Raw genomic sequence first — 22,869 nt, forward strand, 5'->3', positions numbered from 1 at the left:
CATTCAATATGATCATGGCTGATCATTCCTAATTAGTATCCTGTTCCAGCCTTATCTCCGTACCCCTTGACTCCACTATCTTTAAGAGCTCTATCCAATTCTTTCTTAAAAGAATCCAGAGACTGGGCCTCCACTGCCCTCTGGGGCAGAGCATTCCACACAGCCACCACTCTCTGGGTGAAGTAGTTTCTCCTCATCTCTGTCCTAAATGGTCTACCCCGTATTTTTAAGTTGTGTCCTCTGGTTCGGCACTCCCCCATCAACGGAAATATGTTGCCTCCTGCCAGAGTGTCCAATCCTTTCATAAGCCTATACGTTTCAATCAGATCCCCTCTCAGTCTTCTAAACTCAAGGGTATACAAGCCCAGTCGCTTCAGTCTTTCCGTGTAAGGCAATCCTGCCATTCCAGGAATTGACCTCGTGAACCTACGCTGCACTCCCTCAATAGCCAGAATGTCTTTCCTCAAATTTGGAGACCAGAACTGTACACAGTACTCCAGGTGTGGTCTCACCAGGGCCCTGTACAGCTGCAGAAGCACCTCTTTGCTTCTATACTCAATCCCTCTTGTTATGAAGGCCAGCATGCTATTAGCCTTCTTCACGACCTGCTGTACCTGCATGCTTGCCTTCATTGACTGGTGGACAAGAACACCCAGATCTCTCTGAACAGCCCCTTTACCTAATTTGATACCATTGAGGTAGTAATCTGCCTTCCTGTTCTTGCCACCAAAGTGGATAACCAGACATTTATCCACATTAAACTGCATCTGCCATGCATCTGCCCACTCACCTAACTTGTCCAGGTCACCCTGTAATCCCCTAACATCCTCATCACATTTTACCCTACCACCTAGCTTTGTGTCATCAGCAAATTTGCTAATGTTATTGCTGATACCATCTTCTATATCATTTACATATATTGTAAAAAGCTGCGGTCCCAGCACGGATCCCTGCGGTACCCCACTGGTCACTGCCTGCCATTTCGAAATGGAGCCGTTAATCACTACCCTTTGTTTCCTATTAGCCAACCAATTCTCTATCCAATCTAGTACTTTGCCCCCAATCCCGTGCGCCCTAATTTTACTCACTAACCTCTTGTGTGGGACTTTATCAAAAGCTTTCTGAAAGTCCAGGTACACTACATCCACTGGATCTCCCTCGTCCATCTTCCGAGTTACATCCTCAAAAAATTCAAGAAGATTAGTCAAGCATGATTTCCCCTTCATAAATCCATGCTGACTCTGTCCTATCCTGTTACTATTATCCAGATGTGCCGTAATTTCATCCTTTATAATAGACTCCAGCATCTTTCCCACCACTGAGGTCAGACTAACTGGTCTATAATTTCCTGCTTTCTCCCGCCCACCCTTCTTAAAAAGTGGCACAACATTAGCCGCCCTCCAATCCTCAGGAATCAACCCCGATTCTATTGAACTCTGGAAAATAATCACCAGCGCATCCACGATTTCCCGAGCCACCTCCTTCAGTACCCTGGGATGCAGGCCATCAGGTCCCGGAGACTTATCAACCTTCAGACCTAACAGTCTCTCCAACACCAAATCCTGGCAAATAGAAATTCCCTTAAGTTCAGGTCCTTCAGCCACTGTTACCTCAGGGAGATTGCTTGTGTCTTCCCCAGTGAACACAGATCTGAAGTACTCATTTAATTCCTCTGCCATTTCTTCGTTCCCAGTAATATATTCCCCTGCTTCTGTCTTCAAGGGCCCAATTTTTGTCCTAACCATTTTTTTGCCTTGGACATACCTAAAAAAGCTTTTACTATCCTCCTTTATATTCTTGGCCAGTTTACCTTCGTACCTCATTTTTTCTCTGCGTATTTCCTTCTTACTAATCCTCTGTTGTTCTTTAAAAGCTTCCCAGTCCTCCGTTTTCCTGCTTATCTTCGCTAAGTTATACTTTTTCTCTTTTAACCTTATATGCTTCTTTACTTCCCTTGTCAGCCACGGCCGCCCATGTCTCCTCCTGGGATCTTTCTTCCTTTCAGGAATGAACTGATCCTGCATCTTCTGCATTATACACAGAAATATCTGCCATTGTTCCTCCACGGTCTTCCCTGTTAAGGTATTATACCATTGAACTTTGGCCAGTTGCTCCCTCATAGCTCCATATTTCCCTTTATTCAACTGAAATATTGTCACTTCAGATTGTACCCACTCCCTCTCAAATTGCAGATTGAAGCTTATTGTATTATGGTCACTACTTCCCAACGGCTCCTTCACTTCGAGGTCACTGACCAATTCTGGTTCGTTACACAATACCAGATCCAGAATCGCCTTATCCCTGGTCGGCTCCAGCACCAGCTGCACTAAAAATCCATCTCTGAGGCACTCCACAAAGTCTCTTTCTTGAGGCCCGATACCATCCTGATTCTCCCAGTCTACCTGCATGTTAAAATCCCCCATAACAACTGTAGTAACATCTTTGCGACAAGCCAATTTCAGCTCCTGATTCAACTTGCCTCCAACATCCAGACTACTGTTTGGGGGCCTGTAGATGACTCCCATGAGGGTCTTTTTACCCTTAGTGTTTCGAAGCTCTATCCACACTGACTCTACATCCCCTGACTCTAGGTCCGCCCGCGCAAGGGACTGAATATCCTCCCTTACCAACAAGGCCACCCCACCCCCTCTGCCCGTCAGTCTATCCTTACGATAACACATGTAGCCTTGAATATTCATTTCCCAGGCCCTGTCCCCATGAAGCCACGTCTCAGTTATCCCCACAATATCGTATCTGCCAATTTCCAAAAGAGCCTCAAGCTCATCCACCTTGTGTCTAATGCTTCGTGCATTCATATATAGAATTTTTAATTTGTTACTGCTCTCACCCTTCCCCTCAACCCTTATTTCACTCAACTTTACTGCATGATGCCTTTTCCAGTTTTCTGCCTCCTTGATACAGTTGTCTTTCTTGACTTCTCTTGTTCTAACTACCCCTTCAATTTCCTTTTTAAACATCCAGCTTGTCCCCTCCCCCCCGCTACTTAGTTTAAATGTAGCGGTGTTGCAGCAGAAAACCTGCCTGCCAGAATGCCGATCCCTGTTCTATTAAGGTGCAAGCCATCTCTCTTGTAGAATTTATGGTTACCATAAAATATACCCCAGTGATCCAAGAACTTGAAACCTTGCTTCCTGCACCAGTTCCCCAACCACACGTTCAAGTCCATTATCTCCTGGTTTCTGGCCACACTAGCCCGAGGAACTGGAAGCAAACTGGAGATAACCACCTTGGACGTCCTGCTTTTTAGCCTTCTTCCTAGTTCTGCGAAGTCTCGCTGTAGTATGTTCCTCCTCTTCTTCCCGACATCATTTGTGCCGACGTGTACCACCACCTCGGGCTCTTCACCCTCGTCCTTGAGGATGTCCTGCACTCTGTCCGCGATGTCTTTCACTCTAGCACCAGGAAAGCAACACACCATCCTTAAATCCCGTCTGCTGCCACAAAAACCCCGGTCAGTTCCTCTCACGATGGAGTCCCCTATTACCACGGCTCTATGTGATGTCCGACTCTTCCGCTCTGCTTCTGCGGCAACTTTTGATGGACAAACATGGCCGCCTTGCGAACTGGTAGTGTCATCAGACTCTACTGTTTCCAAAAGCTTCAACTTGTTCCTGACAGGTACTTCTCCCGGCGTCTCTTGCACCTGTCTCCTCTCTGCCTTCCTCATCGTCTGCACTCTTCTGCTCTCTTCTGGCATGATTGGTGTAATAACATCACTGAAGGTCTTGTCCAGAAAGATCTCGTTCTCTCGGATGAGCCTAAGGTCTTCGAGTTCTTTCGTCAGTGCTGCAATATGCTCGGTCAATTGCTGAATGTGCGCACACTTTCCACACATATACGAGCCAGACACACCAGAGTCATTGACTTGCCACATCAAACACGTAGCGCACTGAACCAGCTGAGCAGTCATGTCTTCACCCTCTTCAACTGTGGTGTAATCTCTTTACTCAACCTCTTTATCAAGATTCCTGAGCTGAAGCCTCACTCTTCGATCTAAACTTCCTTAGACCGTCTTCCTATGGCAACTCTGTGGACTCTTAATTAAGGTTAGAGGAGGAGGGAGGGAGGGAGACCCTACTTTGTAGGGTCTGGGGTTTAGAACACACCCACTCTAATAACAATCACTTACCTACCCGACCGGCTTTGCGCTCCGTCTGAACTTCCGCCCAGCTCCCGCCGCTCTCTGCTGCGACCTGCAAGGTCCCACAGATACTAGTTTTAAGAGGCACTTTGAATGTCACTTGCGATTATTCCTACTTCATGGAGATGATTATCTTCAATCTGCAATGACATGGTCAGCTTATGACTGGCATTTAAACTCTGCATGATTGGACATTGTGCCTGCACCATGATATTGCATGAATGTACTTTAAGATGTACCCTGTAAGTGGATGATTAATGCAATTGTCCCTTGAAGAGCCTCTGTGTTGCTTAGTAATGGACCCTATATTTTGGAAAAGAAAATCAAACTAACAGACTCTGCCTACTCCAGGTGTTGCCACTTTTCATTTGTAAGTTGCATTGAGGAATCAAGATATCATGTAACAGAAAAGGGGTCACGCTTAGTGCCATGAGCCTGGGCTCAGCCTATTTGGCAAGGGTCTCTTCCAGTCCTCTCCATTGGGGAAACTCCGCAGGTCTGGCAGTATCTGTGGAGAGAGAATCAGAATTAACATTTCAAATCCATTGTCTTTTCTTCAGAATTTTGGAAAGGTGCAGAAGCCACAGGGTCGTAGTCATGGGCGACTTCAACTTCCCAAATATTGTTTGGAAGCTCTTTAGATCAAGTAGATTGGATGGGGCGGTGTTTGTGCAGTGTGTCCAGGAAGCTTTTCTAACGCAGTATGTAGATTGTCCAACCAGAGGGGAGGCCATATTGGATTTGGTACTCGGTAACGAACCGGGACAAGTGGTGGGCTTGTTAGTGGGTGAACATTTTGGTGATGGCGACCACAATTCTGTGACTTTCACCTTGGTTATGGAGAGAGATAGGTGCACACAACAAGGAAGTTTTTACAATTGGGGGAAGGGAAATTACGATGCTGTAAGACAGGATTTGAGGAGCATACGTTGGGAGCATAGGCTGTCAGGGAAGGATGTGGTGGAAATGTGGGACTTTTTCAAGGAGCAGATACGACGTGTCCTTGATATGTATGTACCTATCAGGCAGGAAAGAAATGGTCGTGTGAGGGAGCCTTGGTTCACGGGGGAGGTTGAATGTCTAGTAAAGAGGAAGAAGGAGGCTTACATAAGGTTGAGGAAACAAGGTTCAGACAGAGCAGTGGAGGGATACAGGATAGCCAGAAGGGACCTGAAGAAAGGGATTAGGAGAGCTAAGAGGGCATGAAAAATCCCTGGCGGATAGGATCAAGGATAACCCCAAGGCATTCTATGCGTATGTGAGAAACCTGAGAATGACGAGAACGAGGGTAGGTCCGATCAAGGACAGTGGTGGGAGACTGTGTATTGAGTCGGAAGAGATAGGAGAGGTCTTGAACAAGTACTTCTCTTCAGTATTTACGAACGAGAGGGACCGTATTGATGAAGAGGAGAGTGTGAAACGGACTGATAAGCTAGAAGAGATACCTGTTAGGAAGGAAGATGTGTTGGACATTTTGAACAACTTGAGGATAGACAAGTCCCCCGGGCCTGACGGGATATATCTAGGATTATGTGGGAAGCAAGAGAGGAAATTGCAGTACCGTTGGCAATGATCTTCTCGTCTTCACTGGCAACTGGGGTGGTACCAGGGGACTGGAGAGTAGCGAATGTTGTGCCCCTGTTCAAAAAAGGGAATAGGGATAACCCCGGGAATTACAGGCCAGTTAGTCTTACTTCTGTGGTAGGCAAAGTAATGGAAAGGGTACTGAGGGATAGGATTTACGAGTATCTGGAAAGACACTGCTTGATTAGGGACAGCCAGCACGGACTTGTGAAGGGTAGGTCTTGCCTTACAAGTCTTATTGAATTCTTCGAGGAGGTGACCAAGCATGTGGATGAGGGTAGAGCAGTGGATGTAGTGTACATGGATTTTAGTAAGCCATTTGATAAGGTTCCCCATGGTAGGCTTATGTGGAAAGTCAGGAGGCATGGGATAGAGGGAAATTTGGCCAATTGGATAGAAAACTGGCTAACCGGTCGAAGTCAGAGAGTGGTGGTAGATGGTAAATATTCAGCATGGAGTCCAGTTACAAGTGGAGTTCCACAGGGATCAGTTCTGGGTCCTCTGCTGTTTGTAATTTTTATTAATGACTTAGAGGAGGGAGTCGAAGGGTGGGTCAGTAAATTTGCAGATGATACAAAGATAGGTGGAGTTGTGGACAGTGAGGAGGGCTGTTGTCGGCTGCAGAGGGACTTAGATATGATGCAGAGCTGGGCTGAGGAGTGGCAGATGGAGTTCAACCCTGCCAAGTGTGAGGTTGTCCATTTTGGAAGAACAAATAAGAATGCGGAATACAGGGTTAATGGTAGGGTTCTTGGTCAGGTGGAGGAACAGAGGGATCTTGGGGTCTATGTACATAGATCTTTGAAGGTTGCCACTCAGGTGGATAGAGTTTGTAAGAAGGCCTATGGAGTATTATCGTTCATTAGCAGAGGGATTGAATTCAAGAGTCGTGAGGTGATGTTGCAGCTGTACAGGACTTTGGTTAGGCCACATTTGGAGTACTGTGTGCAGTTCTGGTCGCCTCACTTTAGGAAAGATGTGGAAGCTTTGGAGAGGGTGCAGAGAAGATTTACCAGGATGTTGCCTGGAATGGAGAGTAGGTCGTACGAGGATAGGTTGAGAGTTCTCGGCCTTTTCTCGTTGGAACGGCGAAGGATGAGGGGTGACTTGATAGAGGTTTATAAGATGATCAGAGGAATAGATAGAGTAGACAGTCAGAAACTTTTTCCCCGGGTACAACAGAGTGTTACAAGGGGACATAAATTTAAGGTGAAGGGTGGAAGGTATAGGGGAGATGTCAGGGGTGGGTTCTTTACCCAGAGAGTGGTGGGGGCATGGAATGCGCTGCCCGAGGGAGTGGTAGAGTCAGATTCATTGGCGACCTTTAAGCGGCATTTGGATAGGTACATGGATGGGTGCTTAATCTAGGTTAGAAGTTCGGCACAACATCGTGGGCCGAAGGGCCTGTTCTGTGCTGTATTGTTCTATGTTCTAGAATCCAAGGTCCTGTAAAACTCCATGTTAGCTGAGAGGATGTTAACGGAGAGGAAGGGATGGAGAGGTAGTTCCAAAACTTTAGGACCTAAACAGCTGAAGGCATCATTGATCGTAATGGAGCAAAGGAAATTAGGGATGTGCAAGAGATCGAAATTGGAGGGGCTAGGGACTTTGGCAGGTTGTAGGGCTAGAGGAAGCTAATGCAACTACACAAATTACGAAGGTAACTTACATGTCTGTTTCTGTGTCTACATTCCAGGCTGAGTTGAGTGAACTCATTGGATTCAAACATTACATGGAGGTGATGATGGTCCTCACCACAGTGGAGTTAGTGGGTCCTTCATCTGATGATGATGTCACCGTGATGGACACCACCTTCAACCAGGTCCCAGTTCGTGTCTACAATCCGAACAATCTTCTCCCGAAACTGAGACGAGCAGTCATTTACATGCATGGGGGCGGATGGTGTTTAGGGAGTGCAAGTAAGTTGTGAAACTACCTGTAAAGCACAATAGAAATTTGTATATCACCTTTCACATTTGAACAACCATTTCAAGAACGTCTGAAATGTAGCCACTCGCTTTGTGTAGGACACATGACAGCCTATTTGCATACAAAGTCCTATGATCAGTAATGATAGAAAAATTTAAATAATCTATTTTAGCAATGCTGATCACTTGATGCAAATGGACCAAAGCATTGGAGAGAATTCTTGTGTTCCTCTTGGAATATTTTTACTTGCTGCTAGGAGAGCAAATGGGAACCTTGGTTTAGCATCTTCTCTGAAAGGTACCACCTGCAACATTAGAACATCCATTAAACATTGTAACAGTCTAGATTGTGCTTGACTAACTCACTGGAATTTCTTTTTGGAAGAGATAGTAGCAAAGGTTGATGAGAGTAACCCTGTTGATCTCGTGCACATGGACTTTCAAAAGGCATTTTAAACAATGCCACACAGCAGACCAGCAAGGAAAGCTGTAGGACGTAGAACACAAGGTGTAAGTAGCAATAAGTAAGGAAATGGAAACACCAAAGTTTATTTTTGGGGCTGGAGGAAGGTTTGTAGTGGAGCTCCCCAGGGGGTTGGTATTGCTTTTCCCACTATATACTAATGATCCAGAATTTGGTGTGCATTGCCAAGGTGATTTTCTTCTTTGTTCCCCTTGGCAATATTTGTAGCTGTCTATCTTCAATTCTATGTAGCAAATGTGGTGATGGTCAAAGTAGATAGCTCTTGCCAACTTAGACTTGCATAACAACTTCAACACAGCCAAACATTCCATACTGTTTTGTTTAATAAAAAAATGAAATTGGATATTTTTGAGCCTAGAGGTGGTAGCTGTAATGACAAACAGTATGGTTTGAAGAGAATATTGAAAGCATGAAGGAGAGAGAAAACTTTAGGAACTTCCTGTACCCAAGAGGAGAAAATATCAAAGCTTCCATTTAACTATCTGATCTATCAGCAATGAGTCCATGTCCAATTGTTTACCATGTGAAAGGTAAACTGAATGCTGATGGATGGAAGCCAATGCCAAAGAGAATTCCATTTCTGAGGGAATATCAGGGCTATGACCATCTGAACATTCACATGCAGGCAGTCCCTCACCCTGAGGTGGTAAGTGATTTAAATGATCTCCTTGTAGTTAGAGAGCGGACAGTTAATGATATGAGCCATTGCTAAATCCTCCTCCTCATTTTCCAGGAGTTACCAATAACCAAGATCTCAATTGGACAGCCATCTAAATGCCATGGTGATTTGTGCAGATGGCTGGGTATTCTGTAGTGATTGACTCACCACCTAGTTTCTCAAAACCTCTTCTCTGCCAACAAAGGTAGAACTTAAGAGTATGATAGAACACACTCCTTTCCTGGACACACACACACCTGCAATGGCATACAGGACATGGGAGGCTGATTGATTGGTCCATCCGCCAGCTTAAACTCTGTCTCCCACCACCACTGAAACACTACAACCACAGTGCATAGTATTCAGAGTGATGATTTTGGAGATGCCACAACCACCTGATGAAGGAGCAGTGCTCCGAAAGGTGGTGCTTCCAAATAAACCTGTTGGACTATAATCTGGTGTTGGGTGATTTTTAATTTTGTACTATTCAGAGGATACACTTCATCAACCTTATAGATTATTTTTTTTCTCTCAACTAGTGATCCATAGACTATGTCTATAAGGACCCTAACCAACTTTTACAGATGCACCATAGAATGCTTTCTATCCAGTGCATAACAGTCTGGTATGGCAATTGCTCTGCTCAGGACTGTTAAGAAACTACAAGGAAATTGTGTGCACAGCCCAGACCATCACAGAAGCCAACCTCCTATCCATGGACCCCATTTATACTTGTTGCCACGGAAAGGCTGCCAACATCCTCAAAGACCTCCCACCCCGATAATGCTCTCCAACCGTTTCCAAAAGGCAGAAGATACAGAAGCTTGAATACATGCATCAACAGGTTCACTAATAGCTTCTTCCCTGCCGTTATTGGGCTGCTGAATAGACCTCTCTAATGTCAAATAATGTTGATCTTGCCTTAACCGTAACCTTGTTTGCCTTGCTGTGTTTTAGCACTGTATGATATGTTGTCCTTGTTTGCTGTGATCTGCCTGTACTACATGCAAAACAAAACTTTTCACCATACTTAGGTTCATGTGACTACAATAAATCAAATCAATGGTAGATCTCTGGAGACTCCGGTTCAAATGTAACCATGGCTCAGCAGCTGGTAGAATTCCAGATCCTGAATTTAAAAATCTAATGTTGACTGTTGATTTTTGTTTTTGAGGAAAACACCTGCTTCACTAATCCTTTATCAGGGAAGGAAATCTCCCACCTTTACCCGCTTTAGTCTATGTGACTACAGCGCTACAGTCATGTGTCTTAACTTCTCGAAAGGCACAGCAAGCCAGGTAGTTGTATCCAATCTACTTCAAAAAAAGTCTCATCAAAATGGAATTAAACAGACAATTTGGCATTGGAAATCAAAATTGCAAACTTAGCCCTGTTGACTCAGGAGAGTCCTCCTTATTAACATCTAGGGCATGGTGCCAACATTGGGAGAGCTGTCCCACAGACGAATCAACAGCCTGACATTTCATGGTCTGATGCTGGTGAGTGTGACTGTGGTAGACAACACTGTCACTGGTATGCCCTATTCAATCAGTTGGACAGACCTCAGCAGTGGCATCTATCCAGAACTGAACTATTCTTGACGTCTTCAACATTGACTCTCAACCCCATGAAGTGTCATGGAATTAGAAAACCCTGTGTTAATTACAACTTAGAACACCTTCTCACCTTGCTGATGAGTCTGTGCCCCTCGATATTGAGTAGGTAATGTCACCGTTGTCCTACTGGACTGTAGGACCGCTTTCTCATTAGAGAAAGATGGTTTGGCCTGAGTCACCACACCTCAGACAAGGGGAGATGTTGATGGCAGTCTCTGCTGGTGTGGAAAACAAACCCATGTTGTTGGCATCTCTCTGCATCGTAAACCAATAGAGGGAATAGTTGGTTGCGGAGGCAAGCAGTGAGGTAGCGAGTCTGTTTCAGGGCATGGTTGAAGAGCTTCAGGGCAGAGGAGAGAGAGACTCACTGAGATCCTTGTAGAGGGAGGAGGAGAACAACCTCAAGGTAAGCATCCATGCAAGATGATTCGCAGTAAGGTTAAAATCAACGAGGCGACCGTGAGGAGTGCCAATGCTGGAGATCACAGTCAAGGTTAGAGTGGCGCTGGAAAAGCACAGCAGGTCAGTCTGCATCCGAGGAGCAGGAAAATCGACGTTTCGGCAAAAGCCCTTCATTGGGTGCCCCTGTGGAACACCCTTTGAAATGTAAGCCGAAATGCCATTAAGTGAAGAAGTAATTTAGAGTCATAGAGACGTACAGCATGGAAACAGACCCTTCGGTCCAACCCGTCCACGCCGACCACATATCCCAACCCATCTAGTCCCACCTGCCAGCACCTGGCCCATATCCCTCCAAACCCTTCCTATTCATATACCCATCCAAATGCCTCTTAAATGTTGCAATTATGCCAGCCTCCACCACATCCTCTGGCAGCTCATTCCATCCACATACCACCCTCTGTGTGGAAACCGTTGCCCCGTAGGTCTCTTATATCTTCCCCCTCTCACCCTAAACCTATGCCCTCTAGTTCTGGACTCCCCGGCCCCAGGGAAAAGACTTTGCCGATTTACCCTATCCATGCCCCTTATAATTTTGTAAACCTCTATAAGATCACCCCTCAGCCTCTGGCGCTCCAGGGAAAACAGCCCCAGCCTATTCCGCCTCTCCCTATAGCTCAAATCCTCCAACCCTGGCAACATCCTTGTAAATCTTTTCTGAACCCTTTCAAGTTTCACACCATCTTTCTGATAGGAAGGATATCAGAATATTCCAACAGTTGCCTAACCAATGTCCTATATAGCCGTGTGACCTCCAAACACCTGTACTCTGACCAATAAAGGAAAGCATACCAAATGTCGTCTTCACTATCCTATCTACCTGCGACTGCACTTTCAAGGAGCTAGGAACCTGCACTCAAAGTTCTCTTTGTTTAGCAACATTCCCTAGAACGTTACCATTAAGTGTAAAAATCCTGCTAAGATTTGCTTTCCCAAAATGCAGCACCTCGCATTTCTCTGAATTAAACTCCATCTGCTACTTCTCAGCCCATTGGCCCATCTGGTCAAGATCCTGTTGTAACCTGAGGTAACCCTCTTCGCTGTCCACTACACCTCCAATTTTGGTGTCATCTACAAACTTACTAACTGTACTTCTTATGCTCACATTTATGTAAATGACAAAAAGTAGAGGACCCAGCACCGATCCTTGTGGCACTCCACTGGTCACAGGCCTCCAGTCTGAAGAACAACCTCCACCACCACCTTTGTCTTCTATCCTTTGAGCCAGTTCTGTATCCAAATGGCTAGTTCTCCCTGTATTCCATGAGATCTAACCTTGCTAATCAGTCTCCCATGGGGGACCTTGCCGAACACCTTACTGAATCCATATAGATCACATCTACCACTCCACCACATCTAAAACTCAATCAAGTTTGTGAGACATGATTTCCCATGCACAAAACCATGTTGACTATCCCTAATCAGACCTTGCCTTTCCAAATACATGTACATCCTGTCCCTCAGGATTCCCTCCAACAACTTGCCCACCACCGAGGTCAGGCTCACTGGTCCATAGTTCCCTGGCTTGTCCTTACCACCCTTCTTAAACAGTGGCACCACATTAGCCAATCTCCAGTCTTCTAGCACCTCACCTGTGACTATTGATGATACAAATATCTCAGCAAGAAGCCCAGCAATCACTTCTCTAGCTTCCCACAGAGTTCTCGGGTACATCTGAACAAGTCCTGGTTACCATTAATTTATAAGGGAAACATTTTTGAGCATTCCCAAACCCAAACAATAACTGACCAAATCATACCAAATGTCACACAAAGTCTAAAATAACATTAACAAATAGTAAAGGCAGGAATGATATGATAAACACACAGCCTAGATATAGTAAAAGTAGTTCATATACAGTGTAGTTCGGCTGACTCGCTGGAGGTTGGGGTAGTGAGAGGTACAGGAGACTGGGTGTAGGAGAGAGAGTGGAGCGGAGTCAGAGGCGATAGGGAAAGCGCTAAACGAATATTTTTCATCAGCATTCACACAGCAAAAAGACTATGTTGAGGAGAATACTGAGTTATAGGCTACGAGAATAGATGGCATTGAGGTGCATAAGGAGGACGTGTTAGCAATTCTGAAAAGTGTGAAAATAAGTCCCCAGGCTGGATGAGATTTATCCTAGGATTCTCTGGAAAACCAGGGAGGGCTTTGATCTTATGTCTTCATTGTCTAGATTCGAGTGGTGCTGGTAAAGCACAGCAGGTCAGGGAGCATCAGAGGAGCAGGGAAATCGAGGTTTTGGGCAAAAGCCCTACATCAGACCTTTTAAGAAGAAGGGCTTTTGCCCAAAATGTCAATTTTCCTGCTCCTCGGATGCTGCCTGACCTGCTGTGCTTTACCAGCACCACTCTAATCTGGGCTCTGATCTCCAGCATCTGCAGTCCCCACACTTGCTCTTATGTCTTCTTTGTCTACAGGAATAGTGCCGGAAGACTAGAGGATAGAAAATGGTATTCTCTTGTTCAAGAAGGGGAGTAGAGACAACCCTGGTAATTATAGACCCACGTGCCTTACTTTTATTGTGGGTAAAGTGTTGGAAATGGTTGTAAGAGTTAGGATTTATAATCATCTGGAAAGGAATAAGTTGATTCGCAATAGTCAACACAGTTTTGTGAAGGGTAGTTCATGCCTCACAAACGTTATTGAGTTCTTTGAGAAGGTGATCATACAGGTGGATGAGGGTAAAGCGCTTGATGTGGTGCATATGGATTTCAGTAAAGCATTTGATAAGGTTCCACATGGTAGGCTATTGCACAAAATACAGAGGTATGGGATTGAGGGTGATTTTAACAGTTTTGGATCAGGAATGGTCTAGCTGAAAGAAGAGAGGGTGGTGGTTAATGGGAAATGCTCATCCTGGAGTTCAGTTACGAGTCGTATACTGCAAGGATATGTATTGGGGCCACTGCTGTGTATCATTTTTATAAACGAATGGATGTGGGCGTAGAAGGATGAGTTAGTATCATCTGCAAATTTACTAAGGTAGGCAGAGTTGTGGATTGTGCCGAAGGACGTTTTGGGTTAGAGATGGTCATAGATAAGATGCAGAGCTGGGCTGAGAGCTGGCAAATGGAGTTTAATGTGGAAAAGTATGAGATGATTCACTTTGGAAGGAGCAACAGGAATAAAGAGTATTGAGCTAATGTTAAGATTCTTGGTAGTGTAGATGAACAGCGATCTCTGAGTCCATGTACATAGATCCCTGAAAGTTGTCACCCAGGTCTCTGAAACACATCCTGCTTTACTGTTAAAAATATTTTATTTTGTAACGCCAACATAGAACGTACAGCTTGCCAGTAGCCATTTTTAAACACTTCAGGTGACTGTTTAGGTAAAAACAGAAAAAGGAATCTCACCTTATTCCACATATTTTTTGGCACAACCTGTCCCGAACACCACAGCACTGAGCACAAAGATGTTGTCACTAAAACAGATGCATCACAAGTTTGCAAAGTAGATTAATCACATTACGTTGATTTGATGGTTCCGGCTGGCTATCTTTGATCTTCCAGTTCTTGTCAACACATTCTCACTTATATGCAGACAGCTGGACGTGCATTCAACTCATAAGGGTTCCCCATGGTCGTGTTATTTAAAGGGATCCATTTAATTTTCAGTTTAATTGCTGTGACTAATGGGAGGACTGGATTGTTAGAGTTCAGAAAAAGGTCAGTTGAATCTGCAGGAGCCAGTGCTAGACTTTGCAAAGAGGTTGCCTCACACTTCAAAGCTTCTGAGTCCATGGGAGCTACAGGTGCAGTTCAAGATCTGTACAAGATCTTGAGCTTTGGCCTTTGGAACTAGAGTATAGGCTGGAGTCACTCTGGCGAATCCACAAGGCTGAGAATTACTTCAGTAGCACTTTTAACACCGTGGTCACACTGCAGATTAAAGCCATGATGAAGGGCTTATGCCTGAAACGTCAATTCTCCTGCTCCTCAGATGCTGCCTGACCTACTGTGCTTTTCCAGTGCCGCACTCTTCGACTGCAGATTAAAGGCAGGCAGGCTTGGAAGGAATGGGCGACCTCTCGGTAGACCAGAAAAACCAGGGAGTAAGCGAGCATTGCCGATCCTGGAGATCAGAGTCGAAGAGAGTGGTGCTGGATGAATGATGAAGAGCTTTTCCTCAACGCCAATTCTCCTGCTCCTCAGATGCTGCCTGACAGACTAGAAAAACCAGACCCAGCAGTGCAAGATTCTAGAGAGAATCATTAGAGCTCGTTCAGTGCATAAAGGGGCTATTTGCACCGATTCTCAAAACATTCCGCCCAGACCCAGCCCCCACTTACCCCTGTAATCCCACATTTCCCATATCCAATCTGCCGTAACCTGCACATCCCTGGACTCTGGGATGAAACCGGAGGAAACCCACACCCACATCGGGAGTGGGTACATACAAACTCCACACACAGTCACCCCAGGCTGGAAATGAACCTGGGTTCCTGACACTTCTGAGGCAGCAGTGCTAACCACTGAGCCGCTGTGCTGCGCTGAGCAGATGTTATTTTCTGAGCCACTTTCCACTTTGAGCCCAGCTGAGGGTGGTGGCTTATCAGTGGAGTGTAATGAGAGCCAATCTTGTGGCACCGTAAGTGGCTCAGCTGCATGGATGGTGAAGAGGGAGAACAAAAGTGTGAAGCGCAATAACAGTAAGTGGTTTAATCTTGGCTGGAGACATGGTTGCAGGATAGTTTCTTGCTTCCTTGCTGCCAGGATCAAGGAAGTCACAGATCAGCTTAAGGACATTCATTTAATGGATGGTGAACAGCCAGATGCTGTGGTCAACATGGGTACCAACATTGCAGGTGGAAAGGGGGATGACGTTTTGAAAGTAGAATGTAGAGAGCTTAGCAAGAGACTAAAAAGCAGAATCTTTATTTCTCCCAGTATCACATGTTAGTGAGTATGGACGTAGGGATATGGAGTAAGTTAACACATGGCTCAAGAACTAGTGATGGAGGAAGGAGTACTTTAGATTTCTGTAGTACAGGAGCTCTTTCTGGGATGGATGGGACCTATACAAGAAGGATGGGTTATATCTTAGTCAGATTGTGACTAATACACTCACAGGGAGGATATAGACTAGCTTGTTGGAAAAATGGGAATCTGCGAGGGAATTTAGTATGGTTTAAAAACAATGACTGCAGATGTTGGAAACCAGATACAAAAGGGCCCAGAGGTCAATTTTTTTTCTCACAGTGGTGAGTGTCTGGAACAGGCTGCCAGAGGTAGTGGTGGAGGCAAGTACAATATCATCATCTAAGAAACACTTGGACAGATACGTGGATGGGATGGGTATGGAGGGATATAGACCAAACACCAGCAAAAGGGACTAAATTAATTGTGAAAAGGCTAAGTTGGGCCGAAGGGCCTGTTTCCATGCTGTAAACCTCTATGACTCACCACCACCATCTGGAGGGCAACTCTGATTAGAAATCCTCCCCCCATGAATGAATCCTTCAAAATGTAAGTTGTAAATTAAAGTTGAGAGCAGCAGAAACAACCACTGTCAAATTACAGGTTAATGTCGGAAAGGCAGAATTGTCTGAATACACAAGCAATCTCAACAAGATGGATGAATTGATGGTGCTAATAGATGTAAAAGGGTATGACTTATTTGTCCTTATTGGAGAAATGGCTGTAGGATGCCTTAAGACTGAACTAAATATGAAAGGATATTTTGCATTCAAGAAGAAAAGGCAAAATGGTATTAGGATTAGTGTGTAGTTGAGACAGGACCTCTGATTGGAAGAACAAATAGAATTTGTTGCGTGGAGCTCCAAACAAAATAGCAAGCGGCAACAGATTGTGGACAGCGTCATTTAAAGGCCACTACACAGTACAGGATCTGAGACTCTGGGCAACACAGTGGCTCAGTGATCAGCACTGCTATCTCCAAGCACCCGGTTCAATTCCAGCCTTACGCAAATGTGCAAACTCCACACAGACTCCGTGTCTGCTTGGGTTTCCTCCCACACTCAAAAGATATGCAGGTTGTGTTAAATTACCCTGTGATGTGCAGGCATAAGTTATGGAATTAGATGTTCATGTAACATGGGTGATGCAATTAATTATGGATAACTTGAAGCTACTGACTTCATGGATAATACTAATAATAAAACAAGCTGTCTAGGAAGAATCCAGAAATGTGTTTGACCAACATATTGAAGAAACAAGCTATTTTACATCAAGCAGCGTGATACAATGAAGAAAAGCTGATTTAATAATAAAATTAATTTTTGGGAATAGTAGCTATCATATGATTTAAAATTTTCAATTAAGCTCAATAAAAGGTATAGTTCATTCTGCAGCTATTCTGAGTCAGTCTTAAATCTAAAGTTAGAAGGAGGAAGTTGACTTTGCTGGATTGGGAAAATACAATAAAAGTTTTGGTTGTAGTCAGGCAGTGGTTGGTAATTAGAGAATTCATGCATGGCATTCAAAAATAAACATCCCTCCTTTTTAAGGCAAAGATATCCTACAGGAAAAGCAAGAGAGTGGTGCTTAAAAAGGAAGACAAATTTTGTTGTATCAAAGGAGGCTTATAAAAATAGAAGTTATAAATCTGAGGATTGGAAAATATTAGAATTCAGCAAGTAAGGGCCCAATACATTTATAGAGAATATGAATGTAAAATAGTAAGAAACATGAAAACAGATAATTAAAACTCCTAAAGACATGGAAAAGGAAAACATTGGCAAAGGCAAATGCAGAGTGAGTGAGGACGGCAGATGCTGGAGATCAGAATCAAAATGTGTGGTGCTGGAAAGGCACAGCAGGTCAGGCAGCATCCGAGGAGCAGGAGAGTCAGCTGCCTGGCCAAAGACAAATGTGTGTCCATTCCCAGTTAAAGATGGGAGAAACTTGGGAGTAGATTATGAACATGGGAAAGTCTTGCTAGGTTTTTGCCTGAAACGTCGATTTCGAAGCTACTTGGATGCTGCCTGAACTGCTGTGCTCTTCCAGCACCACTAATCCGGAATCTGGTTTCCAGCATCTGCAGTCATTGTTTTTACCTCTAAAACTATACAAGGCAGTAGTCCGGCCACAGCAGGTACACTTAGCAGTTTTTGTCTCCCTTCTCGAAGGAAAGTTTTAATGGCATTACAGGGAGTCCAGGAATAGTTTACTAGTTTGATTCTGGGTATAAGGGAATGTTCTTATGAGGAGAGATTGTGTATGTTGGGCTTTTGCACATTGGTATTTAGGGGAATGAGAAGAGTACTTATTGAAACAGCAATTCTAAGGAGATTTGGGACTTTTTTCACACGATTTGGGAGCATAGACAGTTGAGCTTTATGGGTGTTTATAAAATCTTCTGGAATATGGATAAGGTGAGAAGCAAAAGTTTTTTTCCCTAAGGTGGGAGAGTTCAAATCTAGTGGGCATATTTTTAAGGTGAGAGGTGAAAAGGTTTAAAAAGGGCAAGGAGGGACAACTTTTAAGCGATGCTTAATAAACAGACTTGAGAGAAAGAATAAATAGATCATTCTTAGGTTGGCATGGTGCTTAGGCCAGTTCCTCATAATCAATATTAATCATTTGAATGCAGGAACCAAATGTAATATTTCCACTGTAGAAATCTGAGAATACTGGAGTGTCTCATAACTACAGCAGCATTTTGGGTGAGTGAGTCATGTGTTGAGTAATGCTGTTAAGTTTAGTTAACCTTCAATCCAGATTGTGACTGTCTCAGTCCAATGCCCACCGCACTCCCAAACAGTCCTATTATCGTTACAGTGGTCAGACTTCATTGCCCTTCATAGATTGAGCAACTGGTGCTCTCTGCCAATAATTCTTTATTAACCATTATAGAATCGATTCCATTTCTTTAGAATAACTGATTTTTGTTTTGGACGTTAAAAATTTCTCGTATACTACTGCATATTTGTGAGCAGGCATTACCTCACTGCACTTCTGCAGACTGTTTGTTGTAATTGTTATCAAATGCAAGAGTACTGGTTAGTGGCAGTAGGGAGCATTACAACATGCCCTGATTATTTCATTGTAAGTCAGCATATTTGCTCAGCTCAGCTGGGGTACTTCCTCTCTCACTCGCAGGCTGTGTGTTTTTAAACTGGGTTTGTTGACCCCTGAAGTCTGCCATCTCCAAATGTTTAAATCTCCAGGTTACTAATATATGAGCAGCTCCAGAGAGCAATCACTGGGCTGATTTTTTTAAAACCAAACAAGATCTGTGCTTTTTATTTTCTTTCCCCCTGTTTGTGAATGGGTCTGTCAGCCTGATGTTCTGTCTGTTGCTATAAAAAAAATCTCGCGGTCATTTTGACTAAGAGCAATGGGCTTGCCCAGTGCACATCCTTCTCTCAAATGACGCAGTTGTAACATTGTGGGTGCAGGACCATTATGGTTGTGTTGCACAGTCAGTAAGTGAGAGATTGCTAAAAATGAGACATAAGTTTAAACCTGAGCATGATTGCTTGGAGATTTTGAACTCTCTGATCATTCAGTGTATCAGTTAGAATGCCAGAACTGTGGCAGTGAAGGTGTCCATGCAACTGTTGGATTAATAGAAAAACTCACTGTCCTTTGGGAAAGGAAATCTGCCTTTTTACCTGGTCAAGTCTAAATTTGGGCAGCACGGTGGCTCAGTGGTTAACACTGCTGCCTCACAATGCCAGGGACTGGGGTTTGATTCCAACATCTGGCGACTGTTTGTGTGGAGTTTGCACATTCTCCCCATGTCTATGTGGATTTCCTCTGGGTGCTCTGGTTTCCTCCCACAATCCAAAGGTGTGCAGGTGAGGTGAAGTGGCCATGCGAAATTGCCCATAGTATTCAGGGATGTGTAGTTTAGGTGCATTAGACTGGGGTAAATGTAGGGAAATGGGTCCAGCTGGGTTACCCTTAGGAGGGTTGGTGTGGACTTGTTAGGCTGAAAGGACTGTTTCCACACTGTAGGGATTCTATGAACATGTGACTCTAGACTCTTCTGAAATGGCCAAGCATGTCCCTCAGTTAACAAGAAGGCAGCAGACTATCACTGCCTCAAAGTAGGGCCAGTAACTGTTGACTTTGTTAGTGATGCTCACAACCTGTCAATGATTAAGCCAGTCAGTAATCTCACTGACTCTGTTGTAGGACATTACTGTGAATTGGGTGTGGTATATATTTAAGTTCTTCCTACATGGACAGCCGGATGGTCCCCTGTTGAGCTTGAGAAATGGAGGAGTGTTTGCCAACATTCTGTGGATGTTGTTGGATTTGAATCAATTAGAATAGTTTTGATAATGCAGCACGAGTAATCTTACTTTTTTTTTTCAGAAATGAAACCGTATGATCTCCTGTCGAGAAAAAGCGCAACTGAACTGAATGCTGTCATCATTTCCATTGAGTAAGAACTTACAGTGCTTTGCTCTCGCTAGAGGACGGTGTTGGAGAGTGCCTCATTACTTTTCGATTCCATTTTAACCATACAAAGTACTTAAAAACAACACTTGCGTAATAGATTCTGAAATTATCCAGGGTAATTTTAAGATAGCATGGTATAGCTTTGGACTTATAAAGATTGTTGATGGCATTTTGAACTTAATTGCATGAGGTGTTTTCAACAAACTAACTTGTTGTACGACACAAAATGAATACATGGTGAGGGGTGTGCAGGTGAATCAAACATACAAAGGCAAGACCTTCAGAAAGGAGGAATGCTGCTGCAAAAAAGGGTCGACCAATTGATTAGTCAACATAGATTATGAAAATAAATGGCTATTCTCGGGTGGTTCACACATCCATGTTTATTAGTTATGCTTTGAATATGGTTGTTGTGGGTAGTGTTTAATACTCATCCCTCCTTGCCTTGAGGTGACCTTGAAGCATTTGTTTAGTTCAGAGGAACATGGCTAGTTCAGAGAGCAGCTAAGAATCAACTGTGTTGGTGTCAGACTGGAGTTACAAACAAACTCTGACTGCATTCAAACAGCTATTTCCTTTTTTTTTCTCTGAAGGATATTGGTTAACCAGTTTCTTTTTAACAATGATCTGAAAAGGTTTTTTTTGTTAGCTCCATTTTAAACTAAAACTTTAGAAATAAACTAATTTTGAACTCTCTCCAGCTGTTAGAGTGGAATTTGAATTCACATTCTCTGTAATATTAGTCCAGGTTTCTGGATTCCGATAATCACCACACCTCTATAGTGAGCATGTCTAATCTGTCTCTATTGCCCTTTTTTCTGTCATGAAATGATGTACATTGTGTACATCATGTGCACCTCCTCTCTTAGTGCACGCACCCTCACTGGGTACTCCCCAAGTTACTAACTGAACCCAGGAGCTATTTCTCTGGGTTTGTTAGTAGGCAGTGCCTGATTGAAGGATGGCATCAGGAGGTGTGGAGACTTGTGACTGGGAGACACCCCTCTGCCCTTTCTGCTCAATCTCGCTCCATTGTACCCCTCCCTTATAACCCGAACCTGCCGTTATTCACCTGTGGCCTTGGGTTCCTTGGCCATTCTACACCTCAGATGGGTGCACAATTGGAAGCAGGTACTGCTTTCCCAGTGGTGCTACTGAGCAACAAAGAGCTGTCCATCTCTGAATGACCAAGAACTCTGGATCGGACAGGACATCCACTCATCGGGATGCTTGCCAGTTATAGACATTGTTTTCCCAAAATGAAAAGCCATATGAGCCTCCTGCCAGCTCTCCATGCAAGCACATATACATGCGCAAATATATATATAAAACAAGCACACAAATGAGCAGATGCAGGCCATTCAGACCATTGAGACAACTGTGCCATTTTAGTACTGTCATAACTGATCTGTTTGTTTCAAACTCCACATTCCCAACCATCCTCAAAACCCTCTGATTCCTCTGTCCAACAAAATCTAACTATGACCTCGCCTCCTACACCTTCTGAGGCAGACAGTTGCCCAGTCACTCCCCTCAGCTCTGTCCAAATTGTTCAGCAGCACCCCCATGGCTCTGAAGCTGCCCACGAGAGGAAACCACCTTTCCATATCCACCTTGTCCATTCCATTCACAATCTTGAACAATTCAATCAAGTCACCCCTCACTCAGAATTTGGCAATCAATCTGATAATGTAAATAAAATAATACTCTGCTTTTTTTTAATGCACCATCTTGACATTTTCCCATACTATGCCTCACCTGCCAGATGTCTAGCCTCTGAGATGCTCTTGTAGCCACTGTATTTATAAGACAAATCTAGTTCAGTTTCTGATTGATTGATTTATAGTGAAGGATTCAGTGATAACTTTTACTATTGAATGTCAAGAGGTGATGGTTAGTTTGCCTCCTACTGGAATTGGTCGTTGCCTGGCATTTGAGAGGCATGAGTATAACTTGCCACTTTTCAGCTCAAACCTGCTTCTTGCCCAAATCTGATGAGCCATAAATGGTGCTGAACATTGTGCAGTCATTGGCAAATATCCCTGCTCTGACCATGTGATAGAGGGAAGGTCATTGATGAAGCAGCTGAAGCTGATTGGGCCGAAGACACAATGCTGCGGAACTCTGCAGAGATGTTCTAGAGCTAACCACTAAAGCATCTTCCTGTGCTGGGAATGACTCCAACCATCAGACGGTTTCACCTTGTTTCCCATTAATTCTAGTTTTGCTGCAGCTCTTCGATTCTACATTCAGCCCAATACAGCCTTGATGTCAAGGGCAGTCATTCCTGCCTCACTGCTGAAGGTCAGCTCTTTTGTCAATATTTGAACCAAGGCTATAATGAGGTGAGGAGTTGAGTGATAGAACTGGCAGAACCCAAACTGGGTGTCACTGAGTGGGTTATTTCCGAGCAGCTGCTGTTTAATAGCACTGCCAATGACACCTTCCATCACTTACCTGATTCCAAAAGCAAATTAACAAAAAGTTACGTTAATCCATCCCAGGTGAGTCCAGTTATTTATTGAATACACATTCTTGTAGTAATCCATTTATCCACAGGTTTGCATGGTCTATTGGCTTGACATGCAAGTGAAAGGG

At 44.0% G+C, this 22,869-nt stretch overlaps 2 protein-coding genes across 2 annotated transcripts in view; one reads left to right on the forward strand and one right to left on the reverse strand.

Annotated features, from left to right (window-relative positions):
* aadac (arylacetamide deacetylase) overlaps positions 1–22,869 on the forward strand; it is a 70,481-nt gene that overhangs the window by 37,272 nt on the left and 10,340 nt on the right. The window contains exons 2-3 of the mRNA XM_072572059.1: positions 7,443–7,665; positions 20,185–20,254. Coding sequence (XP_072428160.1) covers positions 7,443–7,665; positions 20,185–20,254 — 293 coding nt within the window. The remainder of the gene's footprint in view (positions 1–7,442; positions 7,666–20,184; positions 20,255–22,869) is intronic.
* The window catches only part of LOC140478744 (cysteinyl leukotriene receptor 1-like), an 87,847-nt gene continuing 72,541 nt past the window's right edge, over positions 7,564–22,869 (reverse strand). Inside the window, exon 2 of the transcript XR_011960861.1 lies at positions 7,564–7,682. The gene's annotated coding sequence lies outside the window, so the exon portion shown is untranslated. The remainder of the gene's footprint in view (positions 7,683–22,869) is intronic.

Source organism: Chiloscyllium punctatum, chromosome 6, assembly GCF_047496795.1.
Source record: "Chiloscyllium punctatum isolate Juve2018m chromosome 6, sChiPun1.3, whole genome shotgun sequence".
Classification (NCBI taxonomy): domain Eukaryota; kingdom Metazoa; phylum Chordata; class Chondrichthyes; order Orectolobiformes; family Hemiscylliidae; genus Chiloscyllium; species Chiloscyllium punctatum.